Raw genomic sequence first — 24,026 nt, forward strand, 5'->3', positions numbered from 1 at the left:
CCCATTGAAACCCACACCAAAACAGGGGACATCCCTTAATGGAGGCCGCTTTTGAAAACATATCCTTGCCCACAACAAGAGCCGACAGAGGAGAAAGAAGACAGACTTGTGATGTCCTGGAGCGTCGTACAGTGGCGGTGGTGGAGGAGGGAGGGGACCCACATGAAGAGCAGAAATGCTGAGCGACCCAGTCCCAGGGGCCCTGGGGAAGTAGCCATCCTCCGTTTGGGGAGGAATGTGCCCCCTAACGTCCCCATCCCCCCCCCCCCCACACACACACACCCCTCCTCCCTTCTCAGACAGCAGGGGACAGAGGGGGGAGGGGGGTGCTGCTGCTAGCCAGGGGTTGCATGGTAACTGCTGTCAGAATTAGCCGATCAGGCTGCCGCCATCCCAAAGAGGACGTAACTTATCCAGGCCCTGGCATTTTACTGCACCGTTTCGGTAGCAGGAAAAATCACACGTGAATAGCCTATGAGATCATTCCTCACAAGCATCAGGCACGCAGGCTCCTAATGCTGATGGTCATCATTACATGAACACAGAGCAGAGTGGCGAGCCAAGGAGCTGGTCTGTGGACCACATGTGTAGAGTACCGTACAGTCCAGTACAGTCCTATAGAGTATTGGTGGTGTGAAAAGACTATATACAGTGGTCCTCTGTGGTTCTCTGTGGCTCAGTTGGTATAGCATGGCACTAACAACGCTTAAGTTTGGGGTTCGATTCCCGCTGGGACTATATACTGATGTATGCACTCATATATAAAATGTGTGCACTCACTGCAATGTAAGGCAATATTTGGATAAAAGTGTCCGCTAAATGGCATATATTAAATGTATTACTGTATTCAGAGAGGAGTAATGACATGCACTGAGATAAGCAGATCAAGCCTGTTAACATTCTGTTATTACTATACATGCAGTGGACTCTGAAACAGAAGACAGCAGGCACACAAGGACAGGGAGTCTGGTCTTACCTTTGACGAGAAGCTCGGGGTCTTCCTCCAGGCCCATCTTACTCTTCTCTATGATCAGACTCTTCATCTCCTCAGGAACCTCTGACAGACTGTGTCTGTGTGTGAGAGAGAGAGAGAGAGAGAGAGAGAGAGAGAGAGAGAGAGAGAGAGAGAGAGACAGAGAGAGAGAGAGAGAGAAGAGAGAGAATGTAAATAACACTGTTTCCTCTCACTGCATTATACACCCTCACAGCTACCCCCCCCCCCTTCACCCCTATACCCCATTGGCTCTCACATGGTGGGTGACCCCCCCCCCCCCCCCCACCTCACCCCAGTCTCTTTGAGTGACACTCTGCCAACCATAAGCCCCTCTGACACCCTATGTGAGAGAGAGACAGGTTGAAGTGCTGTGAATATCTCTTCTCCCACGTCCTCCCTCCCTCCCTCTCTCTCTCTCTCTCCCTCCCTCCCTCCCCAGCTGCACACATACCACGCCACTGTGGACAGCTCGTCTGTTTTTATCGGTTTGGCTGGCGGGCTGAACGACGACTGAAAATAAACGTGACAGAGTGACGCCGGACCCACAGCCTGCCAACCAGCCTGCCAACCAGCCTGCCAACCAGCCTGCCAACCAGCCAGCCAGCCAGCCAGCCCACACCAGCCAGCCAGCCAGCCCAACACCAGCCAGCCCACACCAGCCAGCCAGCCTACACCAGCCAGCCCACACCAGCCAGCCAGCCCACACCAGCCAGCCCACACCAGCCAGCCCACACCAGCCAGCCAGCCAGCCAGCCAGCCAGCCAGCCAGCCCACACCAGCCAGCCAGCCCACACCAGCCAGCCAGCCAGCCAGCCAGCCAGCCCACACCAGCCAGCCAGCCCACACCAGCCAGCCACCCAGCCAGCCCACACCAGCCAGCCAGCCCACACCAGCCAGCCAGCCAGCCAGCCAGCCAGCCAGCCAGCCAGCCCACACCAGCCAGCCAGCCCACACCAGCCAGCCACCCAGCCAGCCCACACCAGCCAGCCAGCCAGCTCATGCTAGCCCACGCCAGCCCAGAGAGGATTGCAGGTTCAAGAGGTCAGACACTGTCATCATTAAAGTCCATGACCTAACATCCAAAACATCTGTATATATCGTGCTAAACTGCTCGTGTATGAGGGTCACTGTCGAGTCAGTTGCACTGGAAGAAAACAACAACAAAACAACACGCCACCATTATGTTGTCACGGTAAAGTAGGTGGCATTGAGACATCTGGTCAGGCAATGTTTTGGACGACTGACAGCATGTTATCTCCAGCCAAGCCCCATTTCCATCCCATTAGATTGTTTAGAAGAGTTTTATCTACTCTCATTTATTAATCTAATTACACGTTTATTTTCTCTATTTCCTGCAGTTTAACTAGCGTGAGAGGTATGAGGGACAAAAAGCCTCCTTCCTTCCTCCTCCCCCTCTCCTCTTCTCTGGAAACTCTCCTCAGGAAATGACTTGTGGCCCACGCTCCATCACCGTGCCACGGTTGTTCTCTCTTAGTTTACCGCTCCTCTGGCCGCTGATTTATGGGATTATTGATCATCGCCGATCCTGGATGGTAGGCAGACACAAGACAACGAGTCTGCATATAATCTGCCCTACTCAACTAAGCTTACTGTGCTGACTGTTTTCTATGTCTGTGTATATCTATGCTATATATTACGGGTGCCTGTATGTGAGTGTACATGTGCGTACATGTGCGTGCATACAGTATCACACTCACTCACCAGTGATCCCTGTGGATTTGCATCAGTCTTTAATTTGAGCGAATTCTCAGACACAGTGGGAAACTCTACACCTGACTGACCCTTCAGCCCCTCCACTGAGGGACTGTGTGTGTGTGTGTGTGTGTGTGTGTGTGTGTGTGTGTGTGTGTGTGTCTCGGATACCCGGGATCATCTGAGAGCCAAAGCAAGGGTGAGAAATAGTAGGTCATATCTGTGCCACACTATACCCAGGTCCTTGGAGAGCAGCATTTACAGCAGTAACTGCCACCAGCCCATTCCCATACAATACATGAAGCATCCCTATTAAAGGCATCAAAATACATCAAGGAATCTGAGGACACCTCTGTTTTGTGGCTGTTAATAACCCTTGATACAGAAACAGATAGACATGCAGACAGACCTATATGTAGCCCTACAAACTCAGAGACAGACTCTTAACACAGCTAGGGAATAGTGTATTGGTATGTGGAGGGACTTTATATCAAAGCCTAGGATCATTTTGTGCTATTGTCTGGATTAGGCTTGCATCACAACTCTGAAGAGCAGTATAAACCAGTCTTGGAACTCAAGTTAGTTTTGGCCTTGCTCAAGGGCAATGTTTTCCTTCCAGGACTTGAACCAGCAATCTTGTAGCAATGTCATGAAATCACTCAATTTCCTATGTTAAGCTATAGTCCATGACAATCCTGTAGAATAACATTCTGGGAGACATATCTGAAATAAATACCCTGAGAGAGAGAGAGAGAGAGAGAGAGAAGAGAGAGAGAGAGAGAGAGAGAGAGAGAGAGAGAGAGAGAGAGAGAGGGAGACAGAGAGAGAGAGGGAGACAGAGACGGAGAGAAAGTGAGAGCGATAGAGAGAGAGGGAGACAGAGAGAAAGTGAGAGAGAGAGAGAAGTGGAGGGAAGAGAAAGAAAAAAGAAAGCGGGGTGTGGGCCCTAACCCTCCTATTGACCTTTTACTGTCCAAACAAGCCTGACCTTCAGCCTGAATGGGCCCTCGTGGAATCAGCGGAACCATGTGGGTCACCAATTGTGACTGGTTGTAGACACAGGCACCACCACATCAAAGGCACGTCAGAGGCAGCACCACTCTTGAGAGAAGCCCAGATTCCATGAGTTTGGGAGGTACTGTACTGTACTGTACTGTGTGGGTATGGGTGTGAGAGTCTATGGCATTTTGGTGAACTCTAATTGTTTGTTTCATACATTCTTGCTATACGTTATAGCCTATGGATAAAACATTTTTTATCATGTCAAGTCCCAGAGCATAATAAGATTATTCAAGAGTCTAGCAGACAACACATAGATGTCTCATCATGCTACTCACTCTTACGGACCGACCAACAGAGACCCAAAATAATGTCTCAACTCAGCTAGTTGTGAAAAGAGGGGCTGTGAATGAATGGTGTGAACTAACTATCAAAGGCTGTTAGTTGGACTGGCTTTTTCATGGGAGGGGGCCTGGGTGGGTGGAGTAAAGGGGGTCCATGTAGTGCAGCTGGGGGCACATGTTGGCATAGTGACAGATGAGGCTCTGGGGTTTCCACAGCTGTCCAGCAGCCCCCTCTGCCCTCCCCCGACCCTTCGTGCTCCCAGCAGCCCCCTCTGCCCTCCCCCCCGACCCCCTGCGCTCCCAGCAGCCCCCCTCTGCCCTCCCCCGACCCCCTGCCTCCCAGCAGCCCCGGCACTGGCCGTGACGGAGGGGGCCTGGAGTGCTGACTTCCTGTGGAGTGCAGGAAACAATTTGACACAGGATTAGACAGCATGGTGGAGTGCAGAACCAGGCAGTGAGGCTGGTGGAGGTAGAAATCGGAGGACAGGCTCATTGTAATGTAATGCATGGAATGGAATAAGGTTCTGTGTGGTTCGACGTATATAATATATACACCTGAATCAGACTTCTAATGCAATAAAATGGGAGAAAATCCATAGTTAGCGCTGCAAAACTCAAAGATTTGCTTTTGTACAAGGTGGTATTTTATGTTTGAAAATGTAGTTCTAAGGATCAAAAGAGGGAGAAAAAAAAAACAGGGGGGAGAGAGAAAATACCCTTGAGATTCTTTGTTTACGGAAGTGAATGAGAACACATGGAAAGCTTCTGCAGTCCAGATGGCATAAGTCTCCCTCTCCCTAAATCTCTTTTTCTTTATTTCTCTAGATCTCTCCCTCTCCAATTCGGTCTCTCCACTGTGTAACACCAGAACACTAAGCAAAACCATCTGTTTGCCCCACATAAATGGGAAGCTAACAAAGAAAGAGAGAGAGGGAAGTAGAAAGAGTGAGAGAGAAAGAGTGGGCGGACTGGGGAGTGAGATGGGGAGGAGACTGAGAGAGAGACGGGCGGATATTGACAATAATCATAAATGGGTGAATAATTATTTAAAATACAATGCCCCAAATTATACCTCTGATACAGAGCTGTGTGTAAAGGCAGAGTATATTTGCTTCTGTTCAATATTCTATTGATCACTGATTGTCACCAATAGCGGGCTCTCAGTGGCCCACTTTCACAATCTCGCAGTGGACTTTCACAATCAATCCAACCAGGAAGGAAACAATACACATATCAAATCCGTCTGAAGGGATCCATTCACACATCACACACATGGATCAGAAGGAGGACAATATACATCACTACACATGTTGACAGAAAGCACACCAAATAATGAGCAGAGAGATAGTGCTTTCACAATAACTCTCTTAAAGCTGTGCAGAGCAGAGAGACTCAGCCAGACAGACTCGTGGTGACCACTGCAGCCGATGAGTAATTGATTTCCGTCAGGGTCAAATTAAGGCGCAGAGATGTTAATTAAAGCGAGAAACAGTGCCCTTGCTCTCAGGCTTTGGAGGACTGCTGTAAAAGCCTGACGACAGTAATGTTCCAGCATACAAAGTGGGTCCCCATGACCATGATCAACGAGGTGGCCAGATCATAGCCCTCCCACTCACGCAACCAGGGCTCTTTTACATCACAGTGACCACCACAGGAAGTTATGACATGGGAGGGGAGATTTGGATCAAAAGAGTCAAAAGCCAGGTTAGGGCAAGTTAGTGTGTAAAACATCTGGGTCACAAACAGCATTGAGCTCAACAAGGGGTCTCTGAGTCTATGCACAGTCCAGCTTCATGCATGGTCTATATACACACACACACACACAACTGAAAGCAATGAAAATGACCCTGGCTTTATTAGACATCTGAACAAACACATGACCGACTGTCATAATACAGGATTCGTACACAAACAGTGTAGTCTCAAGGGAGATCTTAAATACATACACCAGCGAAGGCCGGTGGAGGTAGAAGTCGGAGGACGGGCTTTTAATGCATTAAATGGAATGAGGAATGGTATCAAACAAATGGTGGCAAACAGACGTGTTTGATCCCACTCCTCATTCCATTCCATGCATTACAATGAGCCCGTCCTCCGATTTCTACCTCCACCAGCCTCCCCTGACATACAGTCGGTAGTGAGCTAGCATACAGTCGCCCTGTAAGAGCCCATCTTTCTCTCATGTCCCTGCCCCCCCACCCCAGCGTGCCTGGGCCTCCGCTAGGGACTGAGCTGGTGGGAAAATGGGAATGTGGTGATTAAGAGTGGGCCTATATGACCTCCCAGCTAAAAATACGCTGTTTACTCAAGACCACTGCCAAGGAATTCTGGATTAGGCAGAGGGGAGAGCAAAATCGTGTTTTCAGGGGGAACCAACCACAGAGAAAGAGGGAGAGAGGAGGGGGGGGGGGGGGGGGGGGGGGAGAGGGGACAGGAAGTGTGAGTGTGCGTGAGTTTGCAGAGTGAGTGATTCTGTGTGTGTGTGTAAAGCAAGGATTGCCTTGAGGGGAGGGAAATAATGCTTTTTCAAGAGCTTGAATAGAGTCTATATAATATAGGCTGAGTAATCCGTATATCTTGGCACGTCAAATAAATCAATTTGTCCTGGTTAGATTAGTATGGAAAGCTGACCCCTCTTGGGTCTGCCTCTGCACCCCCCCCCCCCCCCCCCCCCTTTACACACACACACACACACACACACACACACACACACACACACACCCTTTTGAATGATGCTCTGGAACACAGAGTCTCATTCAGCCATTATTGTCTGGCTTCCTACACCAATAGTCATGTACTTGACACGGAGGGAGCGTGTCATGACAAAGAGAAGAGAGGAGAAAGAGAAGAGAGAGAGAGAGAGAGAGAGAGAGAGAGAGAGAGAGAGAGAGAGAGAGAGAGAGAGAGAGAGAGAGGGAGGGTTGGGAAACAGCCCTCAGTGGGTCCAATATCCCTCCTGTACAGTGTGTCCTCTGACCCACCACTCTCTTCTCCATCTCTGGCCTGCAACTCTAGGCTGCCAAAGAGGAGCTCAGAGATGAAGCAAGAGTGACACATTGGAATGAAAAGAAATAGCGATGATATAAGACATGGGGACTGTCTGATTTGCACCTTGAGGCCAGAGGGGCATTCCAGATAGCCGCCGGTCGGCCGGCCGGCCCTGACAGATTGTCACAGCCGTCTCTCACACCTGGGCCTGTGGACGCTGCATGCTGGGACGTCTTTCACACGCACCACGGGTGAGCTGCTACCAGAGGCTGTGTAGCAACAGAGAGGAACAAGCTACCACTGACAACTGACTTACGTACGTGCCTTCCCCTCCCACACTCCTGCGGTTAGCGCGGCGGAGGTGCTCGCTGCAGAGACAGGTCCTGCCACCTCAGCGGAGCTTAACCGCAGGTCTGGTCGGCACGACACACTCCGGACGTGTGAATACTCATGTACGGTACACCCACCCAGTTGCCCTGAAGGAACCGTCGAACCACACAGAACCTGTTCCACGTGAAGCCCAGAGGGAGCAGAGGAGCGAGGAGGCTACAGTCACAAGCACATGACTAATCATGCTCAGATAGCGCAGGCGGCCGTCCATTAAGCTATAAAACCTGACTACTTAGAGATAAAAAAGATAGCAAACCCCTCCCTATCCCTTCAGAACTGTGATTCACTTGTGTTTGATGTCCACTCCTTTTATGTAAAGTCAATGTGGGCCATCAAAGAACTAGGCTAAATCAATCAGAGGCGTCCGTCAGTTAGCATTACGTCACTGAGTGTCTCCTCCCTCCTTGGAGATGGGCCGATAGGCGTGTCCGGTGACCAGGTAATGACAGTGTAGCCGGGTCCCCAATTCCCCCCTCAGTGTGATGATTACACGCAGCCTTTTCACACACTCACTCCAAAACCTGCCATAAGTCATGCATGTGACAGCCCTGGGGCCAACGGGCTCACTCCCTACTCTTTGAAAGTGACGGGAAACACACGCTCACACACACGTACAGTACACACGCACACGCACACAGACACAGACACACACACACACACAGACACTCACACAGACACTCACACAGACACTCACACAGACACTCACACAGACACTCACACACACACTCACACACACACTCACACACACACTCACACACCTTATGTAATGGCCCATGCCAGCCACGCCCCTAAGGATTGTGTTCCAGAAGTGAGACTGTGAGTCATCTAGTTTGTGCTTCAGGAGTCTGCACAGGACGTCTGAGAGACTGCCTCAGTCCCCTCCTCTCCCCTCCTACCCCCCCCCCCCCCCCCACACACACACACACACACACCCCCATCACCATCCTGACTGAACTGTCCTGTTGTCGCTAGCGGTTGCAGTGAGTCTGCTATTCATTCACTGAGTTATATAAGTTTAGGCTTTTCACTCACTCAAAGTCTTTGAGAGGGTTGAGACAATGTGTGGGAGAGGGGAGGGAGTAGATGGGAGAGATATGGATGTGATGCCAGATAGCTAGGCTGGGGACTGAGATCACGGACACTCATGTTCCCAGACGGGAACGACCACTGATATTGGTGGAGATCAGACATTGTGTGTGTGTGTGTCTTATATTGCACATGGTTGTGAGAGTCACCCAGTCTGACACCCAGATGACACATGGCCTGAGAATCTGATGGTGATAGTGCATGTGCGTGCAAGGGCATGTGCATGTGGTCAGGCGTATAACTTCTGTGGTGAGAAACCCCATGAGTCCAACAGGCTCTGTAGAGGGAAGTGAAAGATAAAGAGAGTGTACACAAGCCAATGAGGCCTTAGAGCTGTGAGGAGCATCTGATAGCAACAGAGAATATTGAACACACTTCCTAAAAGCAGTAGATACACAAAGGCACACATAACCACAACCACACGCACACACACACAGGAGGCCTGACTTACCCATTTATCCCATTGGTTGTATGTGTCGGCTGAGAGACAGTCACTTCAAGTGGACCCTGTCAACAAAAAGAGATATTTTATTCAGATTCTTTTCTCTACACAACATGAACATCAAAAATACAACAACAAAAAAAAGTCTGAGTGTTTTAAATTAAATCTATTATTATCATTGTCATTATTATTATTATTATCATCATCATCATCATCATCATCATCATCATCATTATTATTATTATTATTATTATTATTGTCTCCTGTTCAGTTAACCTGGATGGTTAGAGGCTGAGGCAAATCTATTATCGCTGAGGGATGTTCGAGCTGGACAATCCTGTAGAGCTGGATAACTCAATAGCATTGATGTAGTTCAGGTGTCCCTCACTCGTTCAATCCATTTGCATACTGCCTACAGTATCTCGCGATACCTTAATGTCTGCTTTGCCCTTGAGTTGAAAGCCTTTCGATATTTTGGGTAACGGTTACTGGGTAGAATATAGGCCTAGTAGACAAAATGCTCCCAACAAAAACTAGGCTAGTTCCCAGGTTGGACAAGGAGAGGCGACTGCCCCCCTACAGGTCTACAGGTCTACCCTCAGCACCCATGTTACAGTACAGAGAGCAGCCTTTCCTGGCAGTCACGGCACATAGCTGCTCTGCTCTTGTAATGGTTGGCTTTCACTTGCAAGGGTGAGCTGGTGGGGAGAAATATGGCATGCAAAACAGGCTCATTTAACATAGGAGCGGGGAACAGAGGATTCTTTTGTGCTTTAGCTGAATGCACCCCCACCAGCTAACCCCAAACCCTTTTATTTAGATCCAGTCGTTTCTGTGAAAAGGTTACTAGCAGACAATATTATTTGTGGTCTCACTCCTATCTGTACAGTACACAACTGTGTTTCACTTCAGGTTTACTTCTACATTATCATTACATGAACACACAATGAGGAAATGAGGCCACCACGACTGTAATGCAGTCTATCCTCACCTTCTGCGAGAGAGCAAACAAAAGTAAGAGAGGGGGAAAGAGAGAGAGAGAGCAAAGCCACAGACAATCTGGGCCCATAAATGAGGGTGTAGACCTACTGCTGCTCTAACTGCAGTGATGATGAAGTAGAGGTTTATTTCCTGGAAAATCACAATGAAGGAGCAACATTATTTTTTATTTCCCTGTAAGTTTCCTCTTATGACTGTCTGTTCACACTTAACTGTGAGATGAGGGTGTCTTATAGCCTATTGCCTGGCTACCAGTTTGCGGTTTGGGAAAGAAACAGCTGGGCATCTATCAAAACGTATCAGACTAAACAATTTAAAATCTAATCCAAGTGCCAAGTAACACTACTCTCTCCATCAACCTCTTAAGGGAATTGGGGTGAACCATGCATCAAGTGACTACATGGATTGGAGCCCCCGCTAGGAGACAGGCTAAATCAAATTTCACTGTGGAACTTTTCATTCCAGGATGCCCCAGTGAAGCTGGAGGTGGAGAGGAGGTTTCCTTTTACAGTGCATGGGCCCCCAAGATTCCTAACCTGACCTTGGAAAACCTCATCAGACCTTGTCTGTGTTCGAGTTGGACTGAGTCTCTGGGGGCACTGTGTGTTTCTGTGGCCTGTGTTGTTGTCTCTGGGAGCCACAGCCTTGAGCGAAGCCCTGTGGCTGCCCCAGCCCAGCCCAGGATTCTGGCCCACCTGAAACTCTATCCAGGTCAGCTCTGGGCCCCTCACAGAGTTCACAGACCACATTTTACTACTAGGCCTGCTAAGTATAGCCTAGGACTGGTTCTGCAAACACACATTGCATTTCAGAAAGTTAGAAAGAAAACCAAACTACTAATTTACAGTCTAGGACCTGCTTGAAGGGTTAAGGCAGACAGGCGGAGGCCAAATGAAAGAATAATGAAAGAAGGTGTGGATAATGAGATTTAGTTAATGTTTAACCAGGGGAGAGGTACTGTAAATGTCAGACAAGCCCAACAGGAATGACTGAATAGTGTCGTAAAGCAATTTGTGAATGGAGCCCATGTCTCTCCCCAGCTCCTGGCTCCGACCCTGCCTCTGTCATCCCTAAACCGTCTGGCCAAGACCTGATCTCTGGCACACCAAGGGAGAGCATGCTATGTCTGAGGGAGATTATGGTGAGTCACAGAGCTGGTTTTCTTTTTAATGTTTATAATCACCGTTTCGTCTTCAGGATACCTCTTTAAATTCATATTCCCGGGAATGACAAAAGAAGAAAACGAGGGGATTAAGGAGTGGGAACGGCGTGAGATTCCAAGTTCTGGCAGAGACAGTCCCACTGGAAGGGTAAGGGATGAATCATCCAGAGTGGAGCAGGGCTGGGAAGGAGAGAGATGCTGTGATGTATTCGTTCCGTGGCTCACTTCCGCTCACCCCATGCCCTCCTATCCCTCCCTCCCTCCCTTCCCCCTCCCCCTGCAGGTCTCCTGGGAGGCAGAGTAACCAGGAGGAAATGCTTGGGCTCTGCCAACACCAGCCTGAGGACCAGATGTGTGGCCTGGAGGTGGTGAGGCCAGGACCGAACGGAAACCAAATATAAACCAACATACCGTAACACCTCTGAAGGCTCTTTTTTTTATTATTTATAGAGGGTGGCCAGAAGCACCGGTTAACGGGACCCACTTTCAGCATGCCAGGACTGTGCCCGTTTGTTCCCGGTAACAGGATGCATTGCGGCGCTCCGCACTGGCAGCTGCTGTGGGCACTTTGCCTGGTGGCAAACGCCTGGTGCCTAGTGGCAAACTTCACATCGTAGCAGAATGTAAAGTTTCAGTGGAAACATGGAAAGGAGGGAGAATGACGGATGTCCTCTCCTAAAATTAGTGCCCTGTCCCAACACTGGAGGCATTCAGCTCGGCCTGACTGTTTGGGCAGCTGTTAAGAGAGCAGTTTCTTTGAATCCGGATTGTAAACATGCAGGGAAAGGTTCTGAACTGGCCCAGCTCTCTTCGAGCCAAGCCTGCACAAGCGTCAGAACTGACTCATGACTCTGACCTCAGCAGGAGCTCAGGCTGGGCATAACGCGTCACCCATGGCTTGGGTAATACGGTTGTTACACATCACAGCCTTTTTTAGGGGCATCGAGGAGAACGACATCGAGATGGCGGTTAGGATTTTGGATGTGTCTAGAGTGGGAGACTCCACCAGCCGTGTGCGTTACTGTGGTCATCCCTGGCAGGAGCATGGCACATTTAACGGGCATCTCAGAGAAGATGTTCCAAAACACACACACACACGGGGAGGTCTGACCTCCTGTCTGAAAGTGTGGCTTGTCAAATGCTGGACGTAATGGAGGACTCTGGATAAACAGTGGAAGTTCCCTTTCGGGCATTCCCCAGGACTCATCATAGACCCCCACCCTTGAAACCACCATTAACACCATGGAAAGCCAAGGACTGCAGTCCAAAGTCCTTATATGTTCCAGAGAAAGCCTCAGGGTGCAACCCTATGGTGTCAGCCTAGTCTGGGTCATCTAAGGTCGAGGCTAATCGTTGGCTCAGCATGTATTTGCGAGTATTGGCTGTATAGCCTCTATCTAGAGCTCATCGTGACATGAGTCAGGAGGAAACAGGATTTACAGCAGGCAGGAAATCAATAATCAATATCCTCAGGAACAACTGTGTCCGGCTGCAGATACAGAGGCATAAAGTGGGATGTTGCTATTGTACTGTTAAAGGAAGGTATGACCATGCAATAACCTAATGTCATGCCTTCACCCATAACAGTGCCTTTTAACATGGGGGGAAAGTCGATTGCATTGAATAACAATAGAAGACAAGAGAAGAGAGAAGTCCATCAGGCAACACTGTCATCAAAAAAACAACAACACTATGGGCAGCTGAGGGACAGAGAGAGAAGGTTAAGTAAAGGGAAAGAAAAAGTGAGGCAAAAATCCACCAGGTTAAGGTCTAACATAGGCTCTGATGGGTGGCTGTATGTTTGAGAGGCTAGATAAGTTGCATCTTTTGGAGAAGGGTGTAGCCTACATAGGGAGGTGTGTGCCTACCTACCTACAGCCCACCAGGCTTCGGCCAGTAGGACATATTACCATAATCCTGCATTGATCGAGGCAATGGAGAACTGTTTTTTATTTTTATTTTATTACTACAACTGCAAGACAGATGGTCTATAATGATCAAGACAGGGATTTTTGCCAGGAAGAACAACTCTACAGACTGACACCTCTCTGGGTCCCCCCTGAGCACCAGATGTTCTGCTTATCTTCAGTCCATTAGTACGGTCTGACTTCGGCTAAGACAGGAAAGCCAGAAGATTTGCCCACCTCCAATCCAGTAAGAAAATCTGCCGACTACTGAAATATTAGACTAGCAACCGGCAGAGAGAAAGGGCAATACATAAAGGAATGGATATTTGAAGTGATCGTTTTTATAATTAGAGGTAGGCCTAATTATGAGTAAAGTCTTATGCTGGGCGTTTCAGATAGTGTGGTGGAGGGAGACATGTTCAAACCACGTTCTTAATGAGGTTAGGGTGGAGGAGGTTATTGGTGGATGAAGCATGGGATGAATGCTGATGTCAATTGCTAACCAATTTAGAAAAGATCCTTGAAAAAGGGAACATCTAGAAACATTGAATTATAACCAGGGAACTCGCTGAGCTGCTGTCAAATTAAATATGTTGAGGCCATAGGGACATTAAGCACATTGGGCCCTACATTTATAGACGAGGTTCCCTCAATGCAGGCCAACAATGACCCCTCACAAGTTTGTGGACAATGCTGAACTCTTCCTGTGCCACGATCAGATGACTGACATTACAGAGAGGACAAGGCCACAGTCTTGTTTGAGATTGGAGTGGACAGGGGCCAAACACACAGGATCGATTCAATTCAACACAGGGCTTTATGGTTTGCATCACACACTGTGGGATTGCTCAACATTACACAGGTTAACCAGGGCCCTCCAAATGTAAACACAAACCTGAGCTCAAACACATTCAGTGTGTTCTGTATCCATGACAGACAGTGGACTTGTATTGTAATGTCATGGAGAAGGATCACGTGGATAACCTGACATCTCTCTCAAGACTGGGAAATAGGAATAGTTTGCACTTCATCATAAGGGTAACCTGACACAACCTTTATTGCAGAGCAAATAGGCTGATCATTCCCCTCTGACCATGTTTGCATATTACATACATATCAGAATACAAGGTGGCTCAATTCAAAGTGCACTACCTACAGTAACCCACTTTTCCTAAGGTTTAATCCATAGCCATTCATTGCACATCTGTTCACAAGTGTGTTACAAGTCAGACTGCAAAACGACACTTCTTCAAACAACTGAGGAATGAATGGCAACATGATAGAAGACGTTATGCATGTGCATGCAGATGTACTTAGCCCTCAGTTACTCCAGGGGGAATGTCCCTGTAATTCGTAATTGTAAATCGCTTTGGATTAAAAGCGTCTGCTAAATGGCAAAATTAATTAATATTAACTTTGCTCACCCGTCCGTTGCATGTCGAGTCGTCCTTGTTGCGCAATTCAAAAGACTCTTCCTCTTCTTTCTCCCCATAGTCCCGTCCAAGCAAATTGAAGCCCTGCCTGCAGCACAGAAACCAACAAAACCCTTGCAAAGGCATTCAAATGAGATAAAGTTAGTTTGTTTTCAACTACCCTGGTCCCGAAGTCACAACATTCACCCTCTCGCCTCTGGGGTGTGCTGGACAGAACGTTTATCACAGTGCGTAAATCCTCCAGAGTCGCGTGAGGATCAGAACATCCAGGTTGGACACCCTCTCCATAGACCTCCGACAGGGGAAACGATGAGAGACAGACGCCAGTGAACAGTCGGGACACACTATGAGAAAACCATAGAAGCAATGCAAAGAAAGAGTTCATATAAACTGAACTCGGTGTTCAGTGCACATTTGCTACCATCCCCTCAAAAATTCCAGTTGTTGCGTTGTCCTGACACCTTGCTCCTCGCGCACTGCGAAAATAGCCAACTAAGAAAATCCACTTTCCATCGAAATACCGTCCGGCACTGGCTTAGAAATGCATACACGTGGTAAGAAATGTTCGTCAATTATGTAACAAAAAACGAGAGCGAAACTCGAGTATTCGACTGTTTATTCCCTTCTTTCTGTATGGAAGTTAAACAAGGTTTATTGCAACTGCAACTGACTTCACTTGAGTTTGAACAAAAGCATGCAAGAAGTCAGACAGTGTTGGATGGGCGGAGCGCGAGTCGTCCCCTGACGTCCAATGCGAAATGTGACCGGCTGAAGTGAGACACGCCCCTTCTACCGACACACTTGCGTTACAATGTCTCTCTGATGCATACATGTATAAGATGAATGAATGAATGAATGAATGAATGGTCTTTATTGTCATTGATACAGTACAGGTACCATACAACGAAATTTGGGAGGGGGGGGGCTCCCCTGGTGCTAGGACATTTTTTTACTAAAAACAAGAAGGGAAAAAGAGCTGGTTTACATAAATAAAGGCTATATACACTATCCACTATACTATACTATACAAATAAAACACTGTGCTGTACTCTATGCTATGCTATAAATATCCTAACATTTCCTATCTCTGAACCTTATGTACCCGAGGGTTGTCATATTGCACATAGTATTATTGCACATTCATTTAAAGTGTCGCAGTTTGCAGGTTTGAAATGTTCACAGTTGTGTTTCAGTATTGCACTTGATTACAATCTAGTAGCTGCCATCAAATTGTCTAGATTGTCCAGGGCCTAGAACCTAGGTCTTTGCTGTGTTCAGGGCCATAAGATGGAAAGTGTACAGGTATAAGATGGTTATGACCACCATTCTTTCCTTTTTTTTTCATTCTTGAGAGCTATTAAAATCCTAAAGATGATTACAGTGGAATCGCAATAGGAAATGGCTGAAACACCCTAACAAGCCCACATAAAGGCTATGATGTGTATGTTTGTATCATTGTGTGTGTGTGTGTGTGTGTGTCTGTGTGTGTGTGTGTGTGTGTGTGTGTGTGTGTGTGTGTGTGTGTGTGTGCGCGTGTGCGTGTGTGTGTGTGTGTGTGTGTGTGTGCGTGTGCGTGTGCGTGTGTGTGTGTGTGTGTGTGTGAGCTTGCGGAAGTCGGGGAATATGCAGACCCTTGCCCTCTGCAACGCATTAATGCCTCAATAGGAAGCAGATGGACTCTCTCCCTTTATTCCAGGAAACTTCCGTCAATATGACTCCGACTTTGGGAGAAGGTCATCACTAATAGAGAGAGCTCTTCCCAAATGCCGGTTACAGAAATAAGCCTACAGTATGCCACTGTTTTGACAATAATATCTGAGCCTGGTAAATATATGTAATCCTACTTATTTCCAGAGTGTATACTCAACTCAAGTTATTATATGACAACAGTCATTGGGTGCTTTATGACCATGTATGATTATACTTTTTGTAATGTAAGTATACTAAAGTTACATTTTTCACATTTAGCAGACGCCTTTATCCAAAGCGACTTACAAGTACATTTGTCTAAAGTAAGTGAATCATCTATACATCAGTCATCATAAGAAAAACATTTAAGGATATGGCAATACAAGTATAGTATTTGTAAATGTACTAAAGTACAGATTAAATTACATGACAATAAAGTTACTTTACAATACGTTGTGTAAGTGTAGTATAGTTCAATTTAAAGAACATTCAATTCTAGTATAATTTTTGCAAGTATACTAAAGGACACATTTCAGGGCATGACATTAAATGATACTTTGAGTAAGTAAACAGAAGGACAAAGTCAATACAACTTTAATGTATGCAAATGCAAGTATACAAAAACATGACAGTATTTTAAACATATTTATACTTATATATTTTCAATACACTTAAGTATACTTTTTTCTCTCGCTTGGACTCACTCTGCACTCTGTCTCCCACCCCCCCCCCCCCCGCTCTCTCTCTCTCTCTCTCTTTCTCTCTCTCTTTCTCTCTCACTCACTCACACACACACCACACACTCTTATATCCCTTTCCCCCTCTTGCACACACTCCTCCCCCACCTTTCCCTCTTTCACTTTGCTGAACATTCTGTAAAGGTGCAGTGGCAAGAGGCAGAGGGACTGGTGCTAAGTCCAAACACGTGATATCTCTCTAGACCCCTCGGCGCTCAATTTCATTTCTCTCTTAATATCCCTTCATTTCCCCTTCTCTGACCTGTGCAAACCCTCCACCCCCCAAGCATTCACATCAGTTAGCCAGTATTAACTCATTCCTTACTGTACAGTATGTGTTTGCTTTTGATTTATTCCCTACGAGTTGTGCTGGTCTGGGGTTCACTTTCTACAGCTGGATGTGTATGGTCTCAGTTTCCACATACACGCAATTCCACATACACATACACACAGAGATTCCTGCACACACACACACACACACAAACACACATACACACACACACACACACACACACACACTGAGTCCCCTCTGATCGCCCACCCCCCACTGTATCCCCTGAGGCTGTGAAGGATGAACTCGCATTATGATGTGTGTGCAGCTCAATAAAAAATGGCATGGATGTCCCTGTTCTGCTGGTCTGTGCTCAGTGTCATGGACCATAAGCTCTCGCTTCGCCAGCCTCAAACTTCAGGACAATATGGGGGGAGGAGCTACTCACTGTATTAGAACAACCAAATCATAAGTCAGACAGAATGAGAGAATATAGTGGTGTAATAAGTGTGTGAAGCTTTTGTTTGTCTGTTTATCATGTGTATGGATATCTCTACAGTATGCATAGTTGTGTTTGTGCATTCGTACATTAGGTGTGGGGTTTTCTTTCCTCAGCTCTATGACTGTAATTCCCTCCTTGTCTTGAGTGTACAGCCCTCCCCCCACCTTTCCTCTTTCTGTATTCACTCTCAGTGTCTCTCTCTGGGCCAGATCCTCCCCATCCTCCCCCATCTCCCAAAACAATACGCCGGAGGCCCCCGCTCCCACAGACCTGTAGGAACATATGTTTTATTTTTAGCGCTCACTCTCTCAGCCCTCGCCAGTGTGCTAAAACTGAAAAAAATTAAAAGGCCCTCCTTCCAAATATGGTTTCTGTGAGCTGACGTTTGAAAGAAAGCAAATGGTTCTAATTATTACCCTCATACATCAATACATTTCAAAGCCAAATAATGTCAATGTCTAGTTTTTTATTGTTCAGGGAATGAGGGAGCATCCAAAATAATCAATATTCCTTTTTTACATCTTACCCATCCCATTCTCTGTCAACCCCTTTCTAAACTCTGTCTTTCTCTGTTCCTCCTCTCTCCCCCTCTCCTCTTCTGCCTTCCTCTCCCCCTTCCCCCCCCTCCCATTTTCCAAGAGTTGACATATGATTCTCCATTAACACGCACATACACACACACACACACACACACACACACACACACACACACACACACACACACGCAGGCTAACCTGATACAGTGTGTCAAGCTAGGACTGTGGCTGAGGCTGAGCTTCTGAATCAGGAGTAGGGGGGATGGGAGTGGATCTGGTGGGCCTCCCAGTGCAAACACAGGCCAGGCTAGCCTGGATCCTCTCTAGCCTGGGGACTGGAGAGTGGGGAACCATATGTGTCTCTGGAGGGGGGGATCAGAGAAGGGGCCTCAGTGATGATGGGGGGTGCTGGCTGGTCGATATGTCTGTACGCTGGGGTGGACTCTCAGCTTTGCTATCCCTGGAGAGAGAGCATGACTGTAGGAGTCGTTGCTCCAATGATTACAGTGAGTGCACCACATAGGGAGAGCGGGGGTGTCTAAGCCTCTGGAGACCTCACATCAAGACTGGGATATTCTCTGTCGCTCTTGTGTCCTTTCACTCTTTTCTCTTACTCACTTGTGGGGTATTAATACACGTTTGTCACCAATCCTTTCTTTTTAGTTGATTCCACCCACTTCCTGCCTGCCACCCTTCTCTCTCTCTCTCTCTCTCTCTCTCTCTCTCTCTCTCTCTCTCTCTCTCTCTCTCTCTCTCTCTCTCTCTCTCTCTCTCTCTCTGGTCTGTTTGTTGACATTGGTGTTCAGGGTTTCCAAGGGAGACATAGAATAGACCCAAGTCGCACCTGTCAAGCTGATGGGACACAGAGCAGGCCCTGTGTTCACAGTGTCTCTATGCTGACGTCCACCTCAGCAGGCTCCTGTTACAGCCAGCACCAGAGCAAAGTTATTATGTGGGTGAGCCAGAGTGATTATTAACATACACGTACAGTACCAGTCAAAAGTTTGGACACACTTCCCCATTCAATTGAATGGGAAAGTGTGTCCAAACTTTTGGCTGGTACTGTACATTGATCATGTACATGGGCAAGATCTGTGGCTTGATGCATTATTATGGTTATGTCTGTTTGTGTTACTTTCCCTTCCTGTCATGAAAGCTTTGGTTGGAACAGTAAAACCTGATTGTTTACAGTGCACCAATGGATGTACAGTATATTTTCTAATTGTGGAAGTAAGTGTCCATTACTTATATAAGTCTGGTAGACACACTGTCGATCTGTCTTTGAAGAGAGTTAGGATTAGCATCCTTTCCCAGTCTCCAGCCAAAGGTCAGAGTTCTCATTCTTCTGAAATAAGGATTTAGGATAGCTGCTTTCCCCTTTTGACCTTTTCAGTCCAGTCTCTGGCCAGATTTCCTCCCCACTGAGCCCAGCATTGAACTGGAAGCCTCGTCCACCCCCCACCACCCCACCCCACCCCACCCCACTGACTCCATTGAGGTATGGTGGAGGTTCAGTGTATGGGTTTGTGAACAGAGGGCTGCTGTTTGACAGCTATTGGCCCATGTAATGGGATAGGGCTGCTGTGGAGCCCTTTGACTAAAACAGTTGACCTCAAGTTCCTTCTGAGAAATATCCAGCTGCATAAGTGGATGGTATATGACAGAGAGGCAGTGTAACAAAAACGCTGATCGTAGATCATTTATGAAATGAATGATAACGGATGTGAGGATGATCTGTTCTCCTTGTCTTGCTGGACTGACTCACATCCCAAAGTTCATTTCTAAGGTTCTTGAATATTAACATTGTCTTAATGAACTGACAACCTTTAGAGGTAGGAGAGCTCAAGTCATAGACACAGATACACAGGTCCAGATCCTGTATTGAAGGTCTCCCTGCCCTGCCTTGCCCTGCCCTGCCATAGTTTCTACCAGTATCAGTGGCGCTGGATGATGGTGTTTTTAAGCCTGCCTGTGGGCACATGTGTTTCCTGTGGCATGGAGGCTGGTGTCATGGGCAGGGCAGACAGGGCAAAACTTTCTCAGTTTAAACTTCTGACCCCCTCACCCCAGTTAACCCCCCAGCCCCCCCCCCCCCCCCCTCCCTCTCCCTGGCTCTGTTACAGTATTAATAACCCTTAGTTATCCATCCTGTTACACTCAGAGAGGGCGCCTGCCTCACAAGTACTGTACACTCCTCTAACTGCTTGTAGTGTTATGTTAGATACTAGTAATGTTTTGTTGAGAAAGGCAGTCAGGATGGGTGGAGACTGCATGGGGAATGAGCCTCTGCTGAGCATACACTCACTAGCCAACCATGCTGCTACATCACTCTCTGGACACTAACAACAAGAGACAGTTTAGACCTCACAAATGATTGTTAAGGCACATGATCTATCTGACCTCCCCCTCTGTAGCCTTTTCATGCTTTTACCTGTGCTACAATTATGTTTTGAGCTATGTTTTGCACAGTGTTTGGAGCTATGTTTTTCAGTCTTGAAACATTAGGTAACATTAGGTAGGCCTATCTTATGCTGAGGTGTATGACATAGAACTATGCGTATTATCTTTTTTTCAGATGAAGTATGAGGTTTGAAAAGGCCAAGAACATGGCACAAACCAACCATATCCTCTTTGTACAATTACACAACACTATTCTAACACAGTTTAATGACCATTATTCACAGGGAGATGAACTATCGATAGGCACTCATTTTCAACTGGATGAAAAATGAAAACAAGAAGAGAAACAAAAGCATAAACTCTGTTATCAGACTCTGAAATCTAAAACCAAACAAGAGGCAGGAAGGACTTCACAGTCGTGAGACGAGAGAGCCAAAAACAGGGAGATATGAGATTGAGAAGGAGGGATAACGGGACAGGACTGATGAGAGGGGCTGGGAGAGGTGCAAGACAAAACAGCTGAAAGGCCAAACAAACAGCGAGGAGAGACACAGGCCAGACGCCCTCATATTGCCTCTGGTATTTGCACATTAAAGAGGAAAGCTAGAGGAGATAAGGCTTTCTGGAATGCACATAGTGCTTGTCAATACAGTAACTCTCCTTTTATTCGGTCCTCGGGCCGAGCTCTAAAGCAAAATATGGCATTTAAATGTTGTTCAAGTTTGTGAGCATGCATCGGCATGCTTCCGTGCATGGAGGATTAAGCTGAAGTAAGTTATGGTGTGATTTGTTTTGTTATATCAGTTGCTTCACTGCAAATGTCTGCAGATGTCTGTACTGAGCAATCAGACATTTAGCATGAAGTGAAGGTAAAACTCTGCAGACTCTTGAGAATCGAGGGAGTGTTAAAGGCTCAGTGTTTGGGAGAGAGGATAACTTATCGACAGTAATGGGAGGCTGGGCAGAGGGCCAGGCTCCTTCAACTATTTTTAGCTCTCTGACTGTGTGAAAATACTCAGAATACAGAATTGGTGATACATTGCCAAACTCTGAGCCTGTGTGTGTGTGTGTGTGTGTGTGTGTGTGTGTGTGTGTGTGTGTGTGTGTGTGCGTGTGCGTGCGTGCGTGTACAGTTAGTGCATCTGTGTGTCTGTCCGTTTGTGTCTGTGTATGTACAGTACCATGTGGGGGGAAATGTGTTGATTGGCAGTCACCACAGAGAATTGTTGAAAGATGGGCATGTCAAAAAGATCTGCAGAATCAGTGGAAACCCTTTGCTATTTGCGAATGAGCTGAGGTCTGTGTGTCTCTGGTTGGGTTTGCTCTAGTTTCCTGTGTTTAGATATCAGCCTTGAGAGGGGCTCTTAGCAGTACAAGCAGTATAATTACTGAATATGGAAAAAAGTGCCCACTGCTGTACCTCAGGCTGGGCTTGAAACCTTCACGGAAGAACTGTATAAACTTCTGGTTCTTTGATCCGACTCTCTGCCAGTGAGTGTGTTAATCTTACTTTGTCTGAATGTTGTATGTTTGTGCTTGTGGGGGGTAGAACGACTGAAAAGCATCTCAGCATCTTTTGCTCCATGTACTGTATGTAAAGAAGATATTCTTATATGTAGAAGCTTATACTGTATGTGTCTGAGTCAATGCATGTGTGTGTGTGTGTGTGTGTGTGTGTGTGTGTGTGTGTCTCCAGGATCCAGGCTGTTGCTAGGAGCTGTGACCTCCAAAAGCAACAGTGTCCTGGGTGCGGAGGGTGAACCCTGCTATGCGTGGGGTAGTATTGTATTACCACACCCCTTCCCCTTCCCCCTCCCTCCAAACACACAAACACACACACACACACACACACACACACACACACACACATACATACACATACACCACGGCCTCTCTGTTGGTCCGCCCCTAGGCTAATTCTGTTCCCCAGCGCTGCATAAACGCTAGGAGAAACTTCCAACTCTTTGCGTCCCCACCAATCAACCATGATGACTTCATTTTTTTTCGGCTGACCAGAGGAATCAAAGTAGTCTCAGTTCACTGTGAGGTCGCTCTCCTCTTCTCTGACTCCAGACTGCAGTGTCAGACACTGGCTTAGTGGTTTTCAAACAACTGTGATGCACAGCTCTGCTTAGATTAACGTATAGTAATTTCACAGCCAAAAACCCCCAAATCATATTTTGCAGTGGCTGTTAGCCCTGCTTAGAGAAAGGTCCCCCCTCCTCCCTCCCCCCTCATCCACTCCCCTCCACCTCTCCACCCACACCCCCACCCGTGTGCTGTGAGCCTGTGAGAGGGGGCCATGAAGCCCCTGAGAGGACAGACCGTACTGCCAGAGGTACTTTTCTGGAGCTCAGCTCCAAGGAACAGGATTCAGCACCAGGGGGAGGGGGGAAAACCCTGTAGAAGTGTCTGGCCAACTCTTTCAGTGTGTGTGTGTGTGTGTGTCTGTGTGTGTGTGTCTTTTTCTTGGTAAAGATGTTCAGGGTATCCAAAGGACCCCATACCGATGTTCCCAACTTCAATATACAATATAAAAAGTCTAAATCTACAGCTCCAGTGTCCTTTCTTGGCAAACTCTACTCCGACACAAACACATTATATCAGATGCATACATTGTATTCTGCTAAGTAACACTCCCATCATTCAAACCTGTCCATTTTTAAATAATAGCCAGCTAATAAGATGCCTTCTCATTTCCACTCCCGGCCCAGCTGTGATTGTCCAGTGCCACAGTCAGTAGTCAACATCAAACAAAAGCAAAGGCAGGGCAACAAAAAGAGAAGACAGTGGGCAAACAAACTGGTAGACAGACTAAACATGTGTGGCTCGTCTGGCGTGTGGGGGAAACAGGACCAGGCGGGGGCTGTGTGTGTGTGTGTGTGTGTGTGTGTGTGTGTGTGCGTGTCTGTGTGTGTGAGTGTGTGTGCATGTTTGCGTGTGTGCATGTGTTTGTGCGTGTGTGTGTGTGTGTGTGTGTGTGTGTGTGTGTGTGTATGTGTGTGTGTGTGTGTGTGTGTGTATGTGTGTGCATGTGAGTGTGTGTGTTGGCAGCAAACACTGTGAACAAAAGCGCTCCAGCTCCAGTGGGCCACAGCTGTCGGTATTTAAACTCAGTGCAGGTGCTGCCGTCTTTGTGGAGCTGTCGGTGTCTCTGACGTCCCCTCATGGGGTTGTGTGTGTGTGTGTGTGTGTGTGTGTGTGTGTGCCACTGCTTGTTGGGAATATGTGTGAATACGTGTGCGTGGTGTGTGTATGCGAGAGATGATCCTTCATTGTCTTCTCATTACCACTGTGTTGGTGGAGGCCCAGGGACACCCAGACAAGGTTTAAACGCCCCTCAGTCACGTGGTCTTCACTGTGCTGTCATGGCAGTTCAACATAGGAAAGTGGAATGTGATGATAGCTCACTGGATAAGGCTTACCAGACGCTA

The 24,026-nt window shown here is 47.3% G+C and overlaps 1 protein-coding gene across 1 annotated transcript in view; it reads right to left on the minus strand.

Moving 5' to 3' along the window:
• The window catches only part of plekhh3 (pleckstrin homology, MyTH4 and FERM domain containing H3), a 28,603-nt gene extending 13,579 nt beyond the window's left edge, over positions 1–15,024 (minus strand). The window contains exons 1-3 of the mRNA XM_080523859.1: positions 14,449–15,024; positions 8,966–9,021; positions 977–1,071 (exon numbers count right to left, since the gene is read on the minus strand). Coding sequence (XP_080379985.1) covers positions 977–1,071; positions 8,966–9,021; positions 14,449–14,583 — 286 coding nt within the window. The 5' untranslated portion in view covers positions 14,584–15,024. The remainder of the gene's footprint in view (positions 1–976; positions 1,072–8,965; positions 9,022–14,448) is intronic.
• Between the last annotated feature and the right edge of the window lie 9,002 nt (positions 15,025–24,026).

The sequence above is a fragment of the Nansenia antarctica genome, assembly GCF_963989245.1.
Source record: "Nansenia antarctica genome assembly, chromosome: 2".
In the NCBI taxonomy this organism is placed as follows: Eukaryota; Metazoa; Chordata; class Actinopteri; order Argentiniformes; family Microstomatidae; genus Nansenia; species Nansenia antarctica.